We start from the raw sequence: 20,147 nt of genomic DNA, 5'->3' as shown, positions 1-20,147 counted from the left end.
GATTCAATTAAGTGTTGCAAATCTTCAATACAATGGTTTACATTAATTTGAGGTTTTGTGACACCGTCTACTGCTTTTTTGACATCTTCAATTGTCCATGTACGATAAACTAACATTGTGGGTTTTCGTCCATCAATGCAATTGGGATTCGCAACTTCAATCATTGGAAATACATCGCTTACAATTGGATTTCCTCCCATTTCTGGTAAACTATGTTGCATTTGGCTACGCGTCATAGTGTTACATTGAATTGATAGCTCTGGATACAGTTTGGATGTTGGAGGACAGTCAGAAGTAGAGACGTTAGCACAGAGGGGTGCCTCTTGTGCACTAGGTGAGACCTCCCCATTTACAAATTCCCCCTCCCGCTGCGGAGAAGCAGGAGTTTGATTAGATCTCACAATCTCATTGTCCCTTACAAATTTATGGTATGATAAGATACCATTTGTCTTTGTCTGTTTCTTTGCTTCAGAAAGCCACCTATACGCCTCACATAAGCCAAGTTTTTTCTGTCTATCTCTATTGCCACATGCTTTCGCCTTGATGCAATTTATAATAACTTCGATCTCTTCGAAGTCCAGTTTACCATTAAAGTTAAACTCTTTTCGCCATTTCTTTATGTACTTTTCTGAACCTGGGTAATGCGCCTTCATATACATGCAATCATTATGTTCAAACTTTGCTGTTTTATTCCCCATGTTATCGATTTGGTGTAACGCTAACACACTAGCTCCAATTACAAGTTGGTGTCGAACACTATGTTTTACACACGTTTTAACTCAGAAATGAGCATACTAGCAAACGTTTTAGCTAACGAAATACACAAAGGAACACAAGCTACATTAGCAACCAAACACATTAGAGGAACACATGTTAGAAGCAACCACGTGCTCAGCAACACACACACTGTGAAGCAGTTTAAACAAACTACACGTTCTCATTCACACCCCCTATTAGACTAACCGTCATTCGGGTATTTATTCAAGTTCTGAGAGAATCTTGAAAAGGCTTTTATACTCTTGCATAAAACCTAGTACTATTTTTGAGTAACTTCTCAAGGATAGAATACCAAACCCAACTAAACCCCCTATAAGACAAAAGTCCTTCAGGTATTCTTCCAAGTCCTAATGAGACCCTTGGAAAGGCTTTTATACACGGGTATAAAGCCTAGTAATTTATGAGTAACTTCTCAAGGAATACCAAACCTAGTTTCTGAGAGTAACCGCTCTCAACGATTACACGAACCATCCTAATTTTTACGAGTTACCGCTCGAAGGAAACCGTTGCAAAACCTATTTTAGTACACTTTTACGAGTTACCGCTCGAAGGAATTTAACCTATTTTACACACACATTCATACAACAAAAACTAAACCTACCTCCCGCTTGTTCTTTTGCTGTACTTCGGCAACGCGTCAATCCGTGGACGCCAACAAACCAGAAAAATCACCTCACCTCAGTAAAAAGTTGAAACTTGATAGTGATCGTTCTCGCTGGCTGGCGTCGTCCAGATATGTTGCGTCCCGGCTCGAAAGGACCAAGAAAATGTTAGAGTTGAAGCTAGGTTTATGTACACCTAGCTTGGCTAAAAAGAACACGCAGGAAGTCGATGTAGCTTTTGTGGAGGTTGGTTGTTGCTCCCCCCAAGCTGCTGTGAAGCAGCCTTATTTATTCAGAGGAAAACAATAGGATGGGAGGGGTCAGGAAGGCATCATGGGACATTGAGTAGATCACATGAGGGCCACATGGCCCAGAACAAAGGAAAGGCTAACTAGACAGAGGTTATCCTATCTGGTACCTAACTATAAGGAAAACATAAATGTTAACTCTATGCACAACAATTCCAACATTATTACATCAGGCTAATGTAGCTATATAAGCTGCTACGTAATTTCGTAGCGTGTTGCCTCCTCTGTTAAAGAAGATCATCAAATTTTAATCAATAGAAGAATTTATACTAATGCTTCGTCGTAGCTCCCAGCTAAGGTACATGTATGTAAAGAGCGTAGCGGCTCACAGCTGCCTTACCCCTATGTAATATTTGCAACTCCACATAGCAATAGTAAGACTAATCTCGTAGTTCCATTTTTAAGATTTATTTATTTGGCCCTAATGCTCCGTCGTATCAACGTGCATCATTAGTTTTTTTTTTTTTTGTCAAGAGCTTTACTAGTGATACATGACATTTACAGTATTTATCTACTCTGCTGTGGTCACCAGCCACCAGCTGTTAGGCGTTAAAGCTTCATCTACACCCATTGAACGTGTGTTCTTCAATGCAGGAGACACTATTTGTCCAGAACGCTCACGCTTACTGCCTGAGAAGGCAGATATGATCATTTTCCGAACTGTTTCTTATTTTATACTGTGCCCGCTGCTTGTCTGGACTGGGTTTTATAAGTTTTTTTTATTTTGTTTGTTTGTTTGATATTCTGCACCAGGTTAGCCCATTAGTGGGAGCTCAATATCATGTAAAAATCCTTGCAGCATAAGACACTCTAAAACATAGGCAAAACAATATGTGTAAATGTTTTCTCCTTGAGCTTTTGAAAAATAAACAACTTTGTGAAAGTGCACTCCTATGGAAAGAAATTTCATCATATTTAAGTTCAAAGACTGGTATTTATGTACAAATAGCCCTGTAAGAAATTCATAGCAAAGTTAATTGAAAGTTCATATAATTTAAAAACCAAGAAGTTAAGAAATTAATATAAACTATGCAATTTTTTTACCCTGCCTTTTAAAAGCGCCAAGAATCGTTTGGAATCGGAAAGGGAACCGTTCAAATTCAACCGATGCCAAACCCTACCTATGATACATTCACAATATGTCTATTGTGACTACTCTCTACTGATAAACGCTGTCCCTTTGTAATGAAAGTTATGAACTCTAAATCTTATCAAACCTTGGCTCACTCATAGTATATTGAAGTCATGCAAGGGGAAAAAAATCAAGAACTTTCAAAGAAAAGCACATGTGGAGCAGAAATATAAAACAAAAATTTGAATATCTGCGATTGGCTGGCGAAAAGTTCCGAGTAGACCCTGCCTTCTGCCGATAATCAGATGGTTTGGGCTCCCACACAGGGACGGGTTGCTGCTGTTGTCACAAATGGTTAAAGTGAAGGACAGTGGAGTTGTTGTAAAGCACTTTGGGGGCCTTTCGGGTTTTGTAAAGGGCTATATAAATAAATTTGATTGATTGATTGATTGATTAACTATTGATATTTGGTATGCCGATGTCGGAAGTGGTTGATGTAAGGAGTGGGGGTGGAGGCACGGTGAGTTGCAAAGAAGGGAACTGGGAAATAACGGGCGTTTGTTGGCAGCTTGATTTTGAGGTTTTATGCTTTACGCTGTGCGTGTGAGATCCCACCGCTTAGACTCTCATCGTTCCGAGTTTAAAATATTGCCTCGTACACATTCCCAGGTACGAGTTTCAGGAATGGTGAAAAATCGTGGTTCAAAAGCCAATTTTCGTTTAATCTGCATTTTTCCGTGACATCGCTAAAATCGGTTGCTAGCTGCGTCTGCTTTTGGAATCCCAGCCTATCATATCGCAGTTTCATGACAGTTCAAAAGTAAAATTTTTTGGGTAAATAAATTTTACCCCTTCAACCCCGCATGTTTTTCTGCTGGGCAAAAAAAAAAATTGTCGCCGATTTTTATTCAAATACCAGAACAAAAGTGCAGTTTTTGGGTTGGAGATATTTCATGCATTCGTTGGTTATTTTTAATGTTCCATTGCTTTTAATGAGAATTGAGCACTTACTTTGCCTTTTTGAAGTTGCGTTTTGTCTCAGCCATTTTCAAAGAGCCAAAAATAGCAAAAAGGGCATGCTAAACCTCATGATTTTATTTTCAATGGGTAAAGTTCCGTCCAATCATCCCCCAGAAGTGTCAATAGCAACTAAATTCACTGTATTTATTGATTTAGAGACGCTAAAGCGTAATGTCCTTCAGCAGCATGTTCAGAGGTGTGAAGGGGTTAATTATGAAATCCCACTAATTGCAGATTATTTTAGACCTGCAAAAGTTAGTTTTAAGCAGGGGTGAAAGTGGCTAGAATTTCTTGCCGGAACTCCCCGACGTGAAGTTGGCCATGGAGCCAGAAATTTTTATTATTTAGTTATTTTCATTTTTTATGGGTGGGGTCAAACCTCCTAAAACTACTGAACTGCAAAGAAAACTGTTTTGGCAAAACTGATTTTCATTCAAAATTGCATTTTTTCAATGATTTGCAAAATAAAAGGTAACAAAAACAGCAATAACCCCAACCTTCATCTCCTTTTATTTTTCCTCATTTCCTCACATACTATATGCCAAATCTCAATTTTAACTACAGTACTTAAGAACACAGGATGTATATTAAAATTGAAGTTAATGTAAACATTATGTAATGTAAACAACACTTTTGCTTTCTTTTTTTCATATATAATAATGATATAAGTAACATACATTCAGAAAAATAAGTACAAATAACTTATGCAGAGTGAAATGGAATATATTTTGAAGATCGCGCAGACATTTTTTTTTTAATCATAAGGAAGTGAATAAATAGCCTAACATAATGAACAAATATAAGTCCAAAGTTCACATTGACACTAAGATGTTCTAAACCTTCCCATCAAAGCAAATACAGTTAAATATGATAAATAAGCCTCCTCAACCCTTTCCTTGCGCTTAAAGATTTGATCCATTTTTTGTTGCATTGCCCTTTTTTTTTGTTGCATCAATTCAACAAACGTTTTTTTTTTTTTTTTTTTTTGCTGTTCCAGAAAACATGCACATTTAAACCAATCAGAGCTAACTATCTCTGCTGATCACATTTCAGTATATCAGCCAATTGAACAGATAAATGAGTCCAGGCATTTTGCTTTGCATTCGCACATTGACGTGACTCATCATCGTCAGACTCCGATAACTGCAGCAGATGGGAAACCTCCATGCCGTTCGTGGAATAAAATAAATAATAAATATCAGTGGAAACGGATTACACTACACAAGCACTTTATTATGCTTGTTTTTAACAGTTGTGTATGTAAATCCTATGTGGGTCGATTGTTTTCTTCTTGGAGATTAAATGCATGTGTGGAAGCTTAGCATTTTTTTTTCTAGATTTGCCTTCATATTTTTGGAATCAAAGCACCGTGTACCACAACAGCATTCCAGCCCTGAATCTTATACAGGAACTGCGTTCCGGCCCTGAATCTTATACCGGAACTGCGTTCCTGGCCGTTCTGGCCCACTTTCACCCCTGGTTTTAAAACAGTTAAATGTCAATTAAGGCCTTATTTTTTTACTAATGAATTTAATGCCTTTTACGACCTTTTAAGGATCCGCGGGAACCCTGGACTGCTATCCAGTCATCCACCTGACAATTATGTAGTAATATGTATGTATATATGAGGATTGCCTGAGGGGCCGACATCCTGTAGTGGGCCCTGTGCTCACTGCCCAGAAGTAGAGATCAATTGGCATTTGCTATAGACCACCAGAATTGACAACTACACCACTGGCGCCCTGTGATCTTCACCGATGAGAGCAGGTTCAACCTGAGCACATACAGCAGAAGTGAAATGGTCCAGAGATACCGTGGAGAATGCTGCCTATCATTCAGCATGACCGGTTTGGGATAGCCTGGAACTCCAGACTCACCACTGTTCCAGCCATAGAGTCTGGGACCCAGCTCCTTATTGGCCTCTCGAGCCCAAACGAAATCGTCCGTGCAATCAGATTAGTTTATTTGCGTGATGTGTTCTTAACGAGCAACGTCACTCTTGCACGTCGGTAGTCTCTATAACACAGATGGCGAACGGGAGAGCTGAGAATATGTTCCTATCCGTGGTAAAGTCAGTCTTAAATGACCAAAAACACATTGAGTTGCTAAAACCAACTGTCTGTCTCGCGCTAGCCATGTTGAATAAACTTCTCCGCTCTCCTCGTATGTTTACGTCCTCACGCTAGAGTTTCTTGTCGCTTTACCAACGTCACGTCCGCTCACCGCTGATTGGTCCACTCCCCTGTCTGTTTGTTTTGGCTTGCTCTGCCCTGGGAATTTGATCCGCGGGACAGTCGCCAGGCTCAATAGCTGGAACAGCGGTGAGTTCCAGGCTAGGTTTGGGAAGGCATATCCTTGGAAGGACGCACAGACTTCTACAGGGTATATAATGGCACCCTGACTGCTGTTAGGTATTGGGATCAACCCACTGTCATTACTTACGCTGGTGCAGCGGGACCTGGGTTCCTCCTGGTCCACGACAATGCCTGACCTCATGTGGCTAGATGCTAGCTCCTCGAGGATGAAGGAATTGATACCATTGACTGGTCCCCATGTTGACCTAACCTAAACCCAATAGAACACTTCTTACATCTTAACGAGAGCAAAACTTAGCACATCTTCTATGATGAATGCCCTTGAGCCCAACTCTGGCGCTCCGGCTGACATTTTAAAGACATGTTAAAAATCTCGGAGTGATATTCGATAGCAGGCTAACCTTTGAAAAGCAGATTAGTTCTGTTGTAAGAGCAAGTTTTTTCTAGCTACGTCTCTTTGCCAAATTGAAGCCTTTTCTTAGTCGCCACGACCTTGAAAAAGCAATTCACGCATTTATAAGCTCAAGGCTGGATTACTGCAACGCACTTTATGTTGGCCTCCCCGAGTCCTCAATTTCTCGTCTGCAACTTATTCAAAATGCTGCTGCTCGTTTTTTAACAGGTACACCCAGACGTGAGCATATTACCCCCATGCTATCATCACTCCACTGGCTTCCAGTCCATTTTAGAATTGATTTCAAACTTTTACTGTTTGTTTGTAATTCTATTAATGGCCAGGCTCCATCTTATTTATCGGAAATTTTGATTTTAACCTTCCGTAACTCTGCCAGGACTGTTCGTTCGACCGGCCAGCTTCTTTTACATGTTCCGAGGTTGAAACTTAAACAGTGGGGAGACCGATCATTTACGTTTGCTGCCCCTAGGCTGTGGAATAGCCTTCCCCCTGAAATCCGCACCACCACGGATCTAGGTCTTTTTAAGTCTCAGTTAAAAACACACCTTTTTAGACTCGCCTTTTATACAGATTAGTGTAGCCTGGTTTTATTTGCTTTAGGCTTTTTAATGTTTTTAGATTTTATCAGTTTTATTGTTTTATTTGCTGGACTTCTATCGCGATGAGCTTTTTTTTAAATTTCATTTCTTTCTTTTCTTAATGTCATTGGATAATATTTTCCTGCCTTTTATTTGAGTCATGTTTTGTTGTAAAGCACTTTGAGGGCCTTTCAGGTTTTTGTAAAGGGCTATTTCAATAAATTTGATTGATTGATTGACCTCTGTTAAGGTCCATCAGGCGCCACCAGGTTGCTCCTGAGACTGTCCGGGAGCTCTGTGATGCCCTGGTCCAGATCTATTTCAGGGCATGCTTACAAGTACGTGGGGGCCACACAGATCTATTTCAGGGCATGCTTACAAGTACGTGGGGGCCACACAAACTACTGAGAATCATTTTGATTTGCTACAATGACATTTTGGCAAAACGGACCTGTCTGCTGCATTTTTTTTTTCACTTCCATTTTCGGGGTGTCTTTTAATTTCCCACTACTATAGAGTGATTATTTTCATTTCTATCAAATTATGTGGCATCATATTGTAACTAATACATGACCTACTTTTTATCAGGAAAGATATTGAAGACCATTTCCCACGTGTTTAGATCTGATGTGTTTTCAAAGTGTTCTATTTTTTTTTTTTTTCAGCAGTGTACATCATGGATTATTGGTAAAACTATATGTAACAGCACTTTGAAATTTATAAAAGATTTTATTTGAATGAAGCTATGAGTTGAAGATTATTATCTTTCTGATTTATATTACATCAGGGGGGAAAATGAATGCAGAGACATAAGACTTCATGTTTCATTCATTTGACAATTCATCAGTGTGTCACATTTCCCTCTTTCATATGTTTGGTCGAGTTCCTCCTTAGATTTAAAAAAAGAGGCCAATAAGAGATGTCCCTGTTGCATCACTTTCCTACTGCACCAAGAAATGGACACTCAACAGAAGGATCATCCCTCTTGTGCACTTTGTATACACATGCCACATTGTCAAACACAGACACACAGTCGTCAGGAAAATTTCTGGGAATGGCATACCTGCAAATAAGGAGCAGAATACACTGTTGACAGCTCCAGTTTAAGAGGTTAAAAGCCTGTAAAAAGTATGATTCACCAACTTACACTGTACAACATCTGCTGCAAGAACAATCCATGGACTCACTGTTTATCCACGTTGATCCAACTGGGTGCCATTTGTTATCTACCTCATCGAAGCAGTGTGTTTTACCTTCACAGGTACGAAGAATGATGACATTTTCAAACAAAACAACAAAGCTCTTTTTCTAATATAACTGTAATTTTATTAACAAAACCAACAAATAAGTATTGTCGTTACCTTGATCTTGCACCTTAGCAGTGCAAAATCCATATGACGACGGTAGCATGGCACAAACTACGAAGGCCAAAGACAAGTATCTTCTCTAAAATCAAGACAAGAAAACATTTATTTAACGTATTTTTATCAGAACACTAATTGTTAAGAAGAAAAGCAAACAGCAATATAAATTTAGAAAAGACAAACATGAATTAACCTTACCATTTTTGCACTAGATCTCAACAGAGTCTGGCGTCTAGTCTCATAAGGTATTGCAGTGAAAGACACTGGAAGAACCTTTGAAATGATAGTAAACATGGTGTAATTAGGAGGCGTAAACCTTGTAGTGGACCTATGTTTAAATCAATACAGTAAAGATCACATTCAGTACAATGTTTTTAACAATTCTTATTAGACTTTGATGAATAAAAACAAAATGCATGCCCCCAAGTGACACTTTAAAGTTGATCCCATCGTTTTTAACTCATTGTCCGCTATTGACAACGATAGAATTCAAATTCCCTCACACTGTGTGGTCTGGCTGTGATAATGCTCGCTTTTTAATGGCATTGATGGTGCTAGACGCCCAATCTATTTTGACTGGTGATCATTCGCTGCCAACCTCTCCCAGTTTGGACGTCTCGCACTGTTAGTGGCACCCCATGAGTTAAATGAGTGCCATATAAAAGAGTAAAGAAAAAAAGTGAAACTATATCAGTGGTAACCAACCTGAGGCACATCTACTACCAGGCCGCACATAAATAATCAATAATTTATTAACGATCACACTCTGGCCTGTACCTGTTAACACACCAATCAGCCTGGCTACTGTATTGACAAGTCTGAGAAGAGATACAGTGAGGCAAATAGGTATTTAGTCAACCACCAATTGTGCAAGTTGTCCGACTTGAAAAGATTAGAGAGGCCTGTAATTGTCAATATGGGTAAACCTCAACCATGAGAGACAGAATGTGGAGAAAAAAAAACAGAAAATCACATTGTTTGATTTTTAAAGAATTTATTTCCAAATTAGAGTGGAAAATAAGTATTTGGTCACCTACAAACAAAACAAGATTTCTGGCTGTCAAAGAGGTCTAACTTCTTCTAACGAGGTTTAACGAGGCAACATTCTTAACTTTAATAAGCAACTCCAGTGCACGGGCTGACGAAGAAAGAGCAGGGAGAGGGAGGGAGGGAGCGAGAGTGAGACTACGCAATCGGCTCGTCTGTATTTTTCTTTTTTTTAATTGAAAAAAATCTGCGATGGACCGAGGGCGCGAAGTTTGAAGTGCTTAGTAGCGAGGCATTACTGTATTTCATTATTTTCAGACTTATATTTATCCCTTTTCACTTGCTTAACGTGCCGGTCCAACACGCACGCACACTCACACAGCGTCGACAGATTTATGTCGACAACATGCCGCTTCCTCCTCCCCCTTTGAAAAGGAGGGATATTAGCAGTTTTTTTCAGTAATGTAATGTAAAAAGATGTCAATGTTGTGGAGGTGGGGAAAACATCACTAATTTTGCTGCTGAAAGTCTGACCTGCATCAGAGTTAGCATAACATTGAACTGTGAACTTGCTAACCCGCAAAACTACTACTGTGGTCAGGCCAGCCTCCACAAGGAACAGCGAAGTCAAGCTAACCGTCCCTCATTTGGATCATTGTTTGGATTATGTGCATTATGGTAATGCAACGCAGTGCAAGTCCCTATATTATTATTATTTTTTTTTTTTTTAAAGACGGAGCAACCTAAGAATTGGTCCAGGGGGACACTGACATGAACATAACCATGAACTGACAAGGGGGAAAAAATCTGTAAAATTATACAGTGGGGCAAATAAGTATTTAGTCAACCACCAATTGTGCAAGTTCTCCTACTTGAAAAGATTAGAGAGGCCTGTAATTGTCAATATGGGTAAACCTCAACCATGAGAGACAGTACGTGGGGGGGGGAAAATCACATTGTTTGATTTTTAAAGAATTTATTTCCAAATTAGAGTGGAAAATAAGTATTTGGTCACCTACAAACAAACAAGATTTCTGGCTGTCAAAGAGGTCTAACGAGGCTCCACTCGTTACCTGTATTAATGACACCTGTTTTAACTCATTATCAGTATAAACGACACTGTCCACAATCTCAGTCAGCCACACTCCAAACTCCACTATGGCCAAGACCAAAGAGCGGTCGAAGGACACCAGAGACAAAATTGTAGACCTGCACCAGGCTGGAAAGACTGAATCTGCAATAGGTAAAACGCTTGGTGTAAAGAAATCAACTGTGGGAGCAATTATTAGAAAATGAAAGACATACAAGACCACTGATAATCTCCCTCGATCTGGGGCTCCATGCAAGATCTTACCCCGTGGCGTCAAAATGATAACAAGAACGGTGAGCAAAAATCCCAGAACCACACGGTGGGACCTAGTGAATGACCTACAGAGAGCTGGGACCACAGTAACAAAGGCTACTATCAGTAACACAATGCGCCGCCAGGGACTTAAATCCTGCACTGCCAGACGTGTCCCTCTGCTGCTGAAGCCAGTACACGTCCAGGCCCATCTGCAGTTCGCTAGAGAGCATTTGGATGATCCAGAAGAGGACTGGGAGAATGTGTTATGATCAGATGAAACCAAAAGAGAACTTTTTGGTAGAAACACAGGTTCTCGTGTTTGGAGGAGAAAGAATACTGAATTGCATCCGAAGAACACCGTACCCAATGTGAAGCATGGGGGTGGAAACATGCTTCCACCATGATTTGTAAATAAATTCTTTAAAAATCAAAATATGATTTTCTGGTTTTTTTCCCACATTCTGTCTCTCATGGTTGAGGTTTACCCATGTTGACAGTTACAGGCCTCTCTAACATTTTCAAGTGGGAGAACTTGCACAATTAGTGGTTGACTAAATACTTATTTGCCCCACTGTATGCTGACGTCGCCCTCTACAGTCCCTGACAAAAGTCTTGTCGCTTATTCATATTGTAGAAACAATTGCTATTAACCTGACTTTTAATTATTCAATTGGTTTCAGAAATGGCTCATATGAAAGCTAAGACCCTCCCAAATGATGTTGAATGTACAAAAATATACTTGTTTCACTGAAAAAAGATTTATCATTTAATGAAGACAAAAAAGGTCAAATTTTGGCAAGACAGAAGTTTTGTTGCCTAATGAAAGATGTGCCAAAATTGAACAAAAAAATGTACTTCAAATACAAAAATAGGTTGCATAACATAAGCCAATTAAGTAGTGGTGCTGTGAGATCCCAACTTAATATTTTGTATGGTTTCCATGGGCTTGAAGGACTGCATCCATGCGGTTCGGCAAGGATTCATACAATTCAGTGATGAAGTCATCAGGAACATCAAAGAAAGCAGTCTTGCCTGCCTCCCAGAGTTCATCAACATTCTTGGGTTTCGTCTTCCATGCGTGCTCTTTGCTCTCTGGAATTTAATTTGCCAATGTCAGAGGTGTTTACTGAAAACAAGAATCAAAGTTCTTCCGATAATTTAATCCTGCACTGTCAATATTTGTGTTCTGGTTGTAGAACATTAACGTTCAAGGTCTGTCAGACAAGTTGTTGGACTCATCATGTCAGATATAATTCAAATCAAAACGACAAGGTTCTGGCTATCTGGCACATCTTCTTTTCCTTTTAGCTTTTTCTTCCAGGGACGTGAAGTTTCAGCTATCACAAATCCCACAGCCTGTCATCAGAAGACTGTCCTCAGGCAATAGATGTACCAGACTATTAAATAATGTACCAATTATAATCGAACAGTTGGTGTAAAAAAAATATCCTCTTGGTTTTGCTTGACAGTTTACATTTAGTTTAAAAAATTGGTGTGACAATTGAATTACATGAAACAATAAGAAAGGTAATAAAGGAAAAAAATAAATCCTTCAACTGATTATAATTTGATGTAGACGAGCCAAAAGATGAAGGATTTCCTTATTTATGAAGCAAATTCTAAAATATAGACTCAGGAGATGCACAGTAGTATTCCAATTCCCCCTTAAGTCACTTACGTAAAACTACGTAAAGCGACGGGAGCTAACGGGATTATTTATTAACACCAATGCCAAAATATTTCAATACGATCTTAATACTGATTAGCAATGAAACTTTTTTATATTAAAATGTAGTAGTGTTTCATTGTTTTCGATGATATCACATAATTTGATAGAAATGAAAATAATCATCCTACAAGGGGGGTGGAATCAAAGACACCCCAAAAATGACAGTGAAAAAATTATGGAGCAAACTGGTCTATTTTGCCAAAATGTCAATTTAAAATGATTCTCAGTAGATTGTGTGGCCTCTATGTGCTTGTAAGCATGCCTGACAACATCGGGGCATGCTCCTATTAAGATGACGGATCTAACTCCCCCCAGATCTGGACCAGGGCATCAATGAGCTCCTGGACCGTCTAAGGAGCAACCTGGTGGCCTGGAGGAGATTCCAGGAGACAGGTAGTTACTCCAGGAGAGCTAGACAGGGCCTTAAAAGGTCCTTAAATCCACAGTCGGATCAGTATCTGCTCCTTTGTGTAAGGAGTAACTTTACTCTTCTGATTTATAGAAATGAGCTGGTTACCGGTTTCAAGGTATACCATTGTATGAAAACTTCAAGGTTTCAAAACCACTAAAATTTTCCATCATACCGTTCCTACGGTATTGTCCCAAAGGTAGAAATCCCTTGCTTGCGGCCGCAGGGCTTACTTACCTCTCCCCCTCCGGTCGTTGCTCAGTGAGTCAGAGAGTCAGCTGTGCTACACGATGGCTGGAGGAGGTGAAACACCTGAACTTTTCCCCCATCGAAGAAAACAGTCGTTCGTATGGGAATACTTCGGCTACAGAAAAGGGTCAACCGACATGTAAAACATGTTTGCGGAGGGTGGCTGCCAGAGGAGGCAATGCCTCAAATATGATTTTGCATTCACGTGACGACCCGTCGCTTTATACAAAATTAAAGGTTGGTAAACGTTGCTATGAACGTTTCCCACCAGCTACGAGAGTTAACTGTTTAGTGTGTCTAGCGGTGGTAAAACAAATATGGAAATTGGACAATAATTCAATTATTTTTGTTATAATAGTGTTGAGCTGTGGCTGAAGGTTTAGTCTCATCTGAAGGACTGCATTTATTTTTATTTTACTTAAAATATTTTTATAATATATTATATTTTAACTTGATATTTTACTTATGTTCCTATTTGTTAACATGTTGTTTTAAAATAAAAAAATAAAAATCTGTTCAATGGGAAAAAAAATTTTTTTTTTTAACCCAGACATCTCAAAATAACACATTTTAGAGCTGTTATTGCAATACCGTAATACCGTGAAACAGTGATATCTTTGATTAAGGTCATCATACCGTCAGAATCATACCAGTACATGCGTAGTTACGTTATGTTATGTGTCAACTGAATGCAAAGAGACAAAAAAACTGTTGCAGGCTTTATTCATTTGACAATTCATTTCCCCCTTTCGTAAGTTTGGTTGAGTTCCTCCCTGCATTTTAAAAAATACAATTATGCATTTTTTTAAAGGGGTCAGTGAGAAATGTGACTGCTGCATCACTTTCCTACTGAACCAAAAATTGGACACTCAACAGAAGGATCATCTCTCTTGTGCACTTTGTATTCACATGCCACTTTGTCAAACACAGACACGCAGTCGTCAGGAAATTGTCTTGGAATGCTATACCTGCACATAAGGAACAGAATACACTGTTGACAACTGTAGATGTTACAGAGGTTAAAAACCTGTAAAAAGTATGATTGGCAAACTTACGCAGTACAGCAACCGTCGCAAGTACAATCCATGCACTCACTGTTTCTCCAATTTGATCCAACTGGGTGCCATTTGTTATCAACCTCATCGTAGCATTGTGTTTCACCTTCACAGGTACGAAGAATGATGACAGTTAAAAACAAAAACAAAAAACTCACAGTATTTATATTATATACAGAGGTGAAAGTGGCTGGAATTTCTTGCCGGAACACCCTGACATACCGTAATTTTCGGACTATAAGCCACTACTTTTTCTCTTCTTGATGAATCCTGCGGCTAATAATGCAGTGCGGCTTATTTGTTGATTTATTTGGGTTAATAGGTAACACTTTATTTGACGGGGTGTCATAAGACATGACCATCATAATTATGACATGACACTATCATGGGCATTACTGAATGCTTATGGTAGATGTCATTAAGTGTCATCTGGTTTTGGCCGGATAACACTAAGTGACATCTGTTATAAACATTCATTAATGCTCATGACAGTGTCATGTCATAATTATAATTGTCTAATGACAGTGTTATGGCACCACTTGCAAGTTAAGTGTTCCCAAATTTCATAACTAGCAATTAATGAAACAACTGGAACAGTCACTTAAGAAATAATTAACACAAAACATGAATTTTGATTGTTATTTAAATTTGTAGCGCTGCAATGCATGCTAGGAGGCATGTTGGACAAAAACCGTTTTGACAGCAGATGGCAGCAGAGGTTGATTGTCTCCCCAAATGAAGCTTGGTGAAGCAATGAAGCTTTGCAGCCAATTGGTTCAAAGCTTCATTTGGTTTAATGACAGTCATACGATGCCACTGTCAAATAAAGTGTTACCAGTTAATATCTTTTGGTGTAAAAATCCCAAAATACAGTGAGGACAGCTGCGGCTTATTGTCCAGTACGGCTTTTGTATGAACAAATGCCATTTTCGTGCCTAATTTGGTGGGTGGCGGCTTACAGTCAGGTGCGCCTTATAGTGCGAAAATTACGTTGTTGTTGTTTTTTTTTTTTTTTTTTTTTTTTTAAGGGGTTGGGGTCAAACCCCCCAAAACCACCGAAATGCCAAGAAAACTGCTTTTGGCAGAGTTATACCTATAACACACAATAAAATAACAGGTCTTACACATGCTTCACGTTATGACAGCCTATTTTGAGTATCAAGATATTCATTTTTTTGTCTGAACTAGGGCTGTCAAACGATTAAAAATTTTTATCGAGTTAATCACAGCTTAAAAATTAATTAATCGTAATTAACCGTAATTCAAACCATCTCTAAAATATGCCATATTTTTCTGTAAATTATTGTTGGAATGGAAAGATAAGACGTATACATACATTCAACATACTGTACATAAGTACTGTATTTGTTTATTATAACAAATCCACAAGAAGGCATTAACATTTTTAACATTCTTTCTGTACAAGGGATCCACGGATAGAATGACTTGTAATTCTTTAAAGATATTTTTGATTACAAGTTATAGTAATTTTATATTAAAACCCCTCTGTATGTTTTCGTTTGAATAAAATTTGTAAAAACTAAACTAATAGCTCGCCAGTGTTGACTTCACAATGTAAGAGACCTCTGATCATTTGTATATTGTGACAAAATATTTCCATCTAGTGTATTTGTTGAGCTAAACGAAATGTATGAATAGAGTTTGACCAAAGTCTGATTATTATTTTGCATAGCTATTTTGATTGGGAATGCCAGTTCTCTTTGCATTGAACGATTTTCTTTTTGTGAACATTATTTTTTTTTGAGAGATAGGATTATTATTTCTGTTGTGCTTTCAGTAAATTATACTGTAGCGACTTAACTGTTCTGCCCAAATGCATGATGGGAAGTTGGACAACCATGACTGGCAGTGGTGGCTGCAAATGGTATATCTTCTCTGTGTTGTGTTCAATACAGGGTGTTAAGAAAGAGATCATCTCCTGTCGTTCTTCCTCACGTCACTCGCCACAATAGATAAGATCGATAGATACTAATAAATAGCTCCATTCCACTCGCTTGTCTCGGAAGACGATGTTCTTTTTCAACAAGTCGAACAAGACCCTACTACAGCAGCATAATACTAATTTATAAGAAGAAGAACATCGTGTTCCGGATCATGGCTCATTGTAAAAGCCAGTGTCGTGGAAACCACTAATATTGGACGTATTTTGTTTTGTGCCTAATTTCTCATTTTTTGTTAACACATATAAAAAAACAACAACAGAATTTGGCTTATTTTCCAAAATTAGAAGGAAAAACGAATGGCCAAAAGGTGCAAGGACCAGATACACAGAGAGCGATGGAGCCTTTGGGGAGAATGACGTGGAACAAATACATACTACACATCTGAGGAAACAGATTATGTTACACAAGCACTTTATTAGGCTTGTTGTTAACACCTGTGTATGTAAATCTGACATTAGTAGATTTTTTTTTCTTCTTGGAAATGCGTGTGTGGCAACTGGCAATTTTTATTTTTTTATTGTGATTGGACAGTTGCCGTCATATTTTCGGGATCAAAGCAGCGTTTTGGGCAGTTCCGGCCCCAAATCTTTTACCGGAAGAGAGTTCCGGACCGTTCCAGCCCACTTTCACCCCTGATTATGTTATATTTGCAGTATATAAAACAAAAAAAAATGTGTACTGTCTTTACCTGGCATTGGCTCCCTAACAGAGCAAAATCCATATGACATTGGCAGCAGGGCACATACTACGAAGGCCAAAGACAAGTATCCTCTCTAAAAGCAACAACAGAAAACATTTATTGAACATCTTTTTAACAGAACTCTTTGTAATTGTTAAGAAGGAAAGTAAACAATGGCCCGATTTAAAAAAGACCAACACAAATTCACCTTACCATTTTTGCAGTTCGTCTCAACACAGTCTGGCGTCTAGTCTTATAACGTATTGCAGTGGAGGACAATGGAAGAACCTTTGGAATGACGGTAAACATGGTGAAATCAAAAGGCGTAAACCTTGTAGTGGACCCATGTTTAAATCAATACAGGAACGATCACATTCAGTACAATGTTTTTAACAATTCTTATTAGACTTTGATGATTAAAAACAAAATGCATGCCCCCAAGTGACACTTTAAAGTTGATCCCATCGTTTTCAACCCATTGTCCGCCATTGACAACGATAGATTTCAAATTCCTTCACACTATGTGGACTGGCTGTGATGATGCTCGCTTTTTAATGCCATTGATGGTGCTAGATGCCCAATCTATTTTGACTGGTGATCATTCGCTGCCAACCTCTCCCAGTTAAAATGTATTGGACGTCTCGCGCTGTTAGTGGCAGCCCATGAGTTAAATGAGTGCCATATAAAAGAGTAAAGAAAAAAAGTGAAACTAGATCAGTGGTACCTGTAATGTGTTTAAGAACGAAATAAACAGTCTTTGGGTTCTCTCCAAGCGATTTTAATCCACCTCCGATAAATCTCTGTGCACACGTTACTTCCTGTTCGTAACCTCTCGCGATACTCTCCAAAAAACCCTGAGAATATCTGACGTCACACATTCCTGACAGTACCCAACCTGAGGCACATCTACTACCAGGCCGCACATAAATAATCAATAATTTATTAACGATCACACTCTGGCTTGTACCTGTTGACACACCAATCAGCCTGGCTACTGTATTGACAAGTCTGAGAAGAGATACAGTGGGGCAAATAAGTATTTAGTCAACCACCAATTGTGCAAGTTCTCCGACTTGAAAAGATTAGAGAGGCCTGTAATTGTCAATATGGGTAAACCTCAACCATGAGAGACAGAATGTGGAAAAAAACAACCAGAAAATCACGTTGTTTGATTTTTAAAGAATTTATTTCCAAATTAGAGTGGAAAATAAGTATTTGGTCACCTACAAACAAAACAAGATTTCTGGCTGTCAAAGAGGTCTAACTTCTTCTAACGAGGTCGAACGAGGCTCCACTCGTTACCTGTATTAATGACACCTGTTTTAACTCATTATCGGTATAAAAGACACCTGTCCACAAACTCAGTCAGTCACACTCCAAACTCCACTATGGCCAAGACCAAAGAGCTGTCGGAGGACACCAGAGACAAAATTAACAAAACTGAATATGCCCCCCCCCGGTGTCGTGCCAATGTAGTTACCCCCGTCAAAAATTGTACCCCCTGGGCAGAGCCACTGCGCTGCACTGATTTGCTTGATTTCCGTGGTCTGGTGATGTAGTTATCGACGAGGTTTTAAAACATGGCCCATCCATCTTAAAAAAAAAAAAAAAAAAAAACTTTTTTTTTTCTTATTTTGAAAAAAATACGTACTGTATATCCATCTTCCCTCTTTGGTCCTCGGATGGTTTTGGCTAAGCATAGCAAATGACCGTCTAAGATGCTCGTCGCATGATATGTTCAAAAAATAATTTTGAACCATTATAAAAATATCTTTTTTTTTGTTCATTTCATTCATTTTTGTTGTTTGTTTTTTGCTTTACAACTTTTATAGACAATATTTTACTGGAAAACTCTTAATTTTAAAATCATTTATAGGAAAGTCAATTACACGCAATGACACTTTTCAGCATCGGGGGGGGGGGGGGGGTCCTGCCCCCGCCCCGGCCCCTCTTAAACTCCGCGTATGTGCCCCACCCCACCCTACCCCCGGGCTGAGAGAGGTGCACAGCTCCCACACAGGGAGCTGGTGGTTTCACATATGGTTAAGGTGAAGCTCAGTGAAGCATCTGTTGGAATTTAATTTGCCAATGTCAGAGGTGTTAACTGAAAACAAGAATCAAAGTTCTTCCCATAATTTAATCCTGCACTGTCAATATTTGTTTTCTGGTTGTAGAACATTAACGTTCAAGGTCTGTCAGACAAGTTGTTGGACTCATCATGTCAGATATAATTCAAATCAAAATGACAAGGTTGGGGATATATACAGTGTATATATAATATACACACATCTTCTTTTCCTTTTGGCTTTTCCCTCCAGGGACGTGAAGTTTCAGCTATCACAAATCCCACAGCCTGTCATCAGAAGACTGTCCTCAGGCAATAGATGTACCAGACTATTAAATAATGTACCAATTATAATCGAACAGTTAGTGTAAAAAAATATCCTCTTGGTTTTGCTTGACAGTTTACATTTAGTTTAAAAAATTGGTGTGACAATTGAATTCCATGAAACAATAAAGGTAATTAAGGAAAATATAAATCCTTCAATTGATTATAATTTGATGTAGATGAGCCAGAAGATGAAGGATTTCCTTATTTATGAAGCAAATTCTAAAATATAGACTCAGGAGATGCACAATAGTATTCCAATTCACTATTACGTAAACATTTACGTAAAACTACGTAAAGCGACAGGAGAGCTAACGGGATTATTTATTAATTAATACCAATGCCAAAATATTTCAATACGAGCTTAATACTGATTAGCAATGAAACTTTTATATTAAAATGTAGTAGTGTTTCATTGTTTTCGATGATATCACATAATTTGATAGAAATGAAAATAATCATCCTACAAGGGGGGTGGAATCAAAGACACTCCAAAAATGACAGTGAAAAAATTATGGAGCAAACTGGTCTATTTTGCCAAAATGTCAACTTAAAATGATTCTCAGTAGATTGTGTGGCCTCCATGTGCTTGTAAGCATGCCTGACAAAATCGGGGCATGCTTCTATTAAGATAACGGATCTAACTCCCCCCAGATCTGGACCAGGGCATCAATGAGCTCCTGGACAGTCTAAGGAGCAACCTGGTGGCCTGGAGTAGATTCCAGGAGACAGGTAGTTACTCCAGGAGAGCGAGGCAGGGCCGTAAAAGGTCCTTAAATCCACAGTCGGATCAGTATCTGCTCCTTTGTGTAAGGAGTAACTTTACTCTTCTGATTTATAGACATGAGCTGGTTACCGGTTTCAAGGTATACCGTGGTATGAAAACTTCA

The 20,147-nt window shown here is 38.8% G+C and overlaps 2 protein-coding genes across 2 annotated transcripts; both read right to left on the bottom strand.

Moving 5' to 3' along the window:
- Window positions 1–7,773: 7,773 nt before the first annotated feature.
- LOC130912820 (beta-microseminoprotein-like) lies at window positions 7,774–8,751 on the bottom strand. The gene is made up of 4 exons (XM_057830887.1): window positions 8,650–8,751; window positions 8,449–8,533; window positions 8,235–8,340; window positions 7,774–8,150 (listed from the first exon to the last, which is right to left on the bottom strand). Exons 1-4 carry the CDS (start codon window positions 8,743–8,745, stop codon window positions 8,021–8,023), a joined length of 417 nt encoding a protein of 138 aa, XP_057686870.1. The 5' UTR covers window positions 8,746–8,751; the 3' UTR covers window positions 7,774–8,020.
- Window positions 8,752–13,876: 5,125 nt separating this feature from the next.
- LOC130914036 (beta-microseminoprotein-like) lies at window positions 13,877–17,156 on the bottom strand. Its single transcript, XM_057833092.1, has 4 exons — window positions 17,082–17,156; window positions 16,878–16,962; window positions 14,226–14,331; window positions 13,877–14,138 (listed from the first exon to the last, which is right to left on the bottom strand). The coding sequence occupies exons 1-4, from the start codon at window positions 17,082–17,084 to the stop codon at window positions 14,009–14,011; spliced, it is 324 nt and encodes a 107-aa protein (XP_057689075.1). The 5' UTR covers window positions 17,085–17,156; the 3' UTR covers window positions 13,877–14,008.
- Between the last annotated feature and the right edge of the window lie 2,991 nt (window positions 17,157–20,147).

This window comes from Corythoichthys intestinalis, chromosome 3, assembly GCF_030265065.1.
Source record: "Corythoichthys intestinalis isolate RoL2023-P3 chromosome 3, ASM3026506v1, whole genome shotgun sequence".
NCBI classification, from domain to species: Eukaryota; Metazoa; Chordata; class Actinopteri; order Syngnathiformes; family Syngnathidae; genus Corythoichthys; species Corythoichthys intestinalis.
This window is presented reverse-complemented; position numbering and strand designations above follow the sequence as displayed.

Excerpts from the sequence above, each read along its gene's own strand:
- LOC130912820 (XM_057830887.1), bottom strand. The coding sequence starts at position 8,745 with ATGTTTACTATCATTTCAAAGGTTCTTCCAGTGTCTTTCACTGCAATA. Across the intron at positions 8,534-8,649 it reads TGAGATCTAGTGCAAAAATG|AGAAGATACTTGTCTTTGGC; the intron begins GTAAGGTTAATT and ends TCTTGATTTTAG. Across the intron at positions 8,151-8,234 it reads TGCAGCAGATGTTGTACAGT|GTATGCCATTCCCAGAAATT; the intron begins GTAAGTTGGTGA and ends CCTTATTTGCAG.
- LOC130914036 (XM_057833092.1), bottom strand. Across the intron at positions 14,332-16,877 it reads TGTTAGGGAGCCAATGCCAG|GTGAAACACAATGCTACGAT; the intron begins GTAAAGACAGTA and ends GTACCTGTGAAG. Across the intron at positions 14,139-14,225 it reads TGCGACGGTTGCTGTACTGC|GTATAGCATTCCAAGACAAT; the intron begins GTAAGTTTGCCA and ends CCTTATGTGCAG.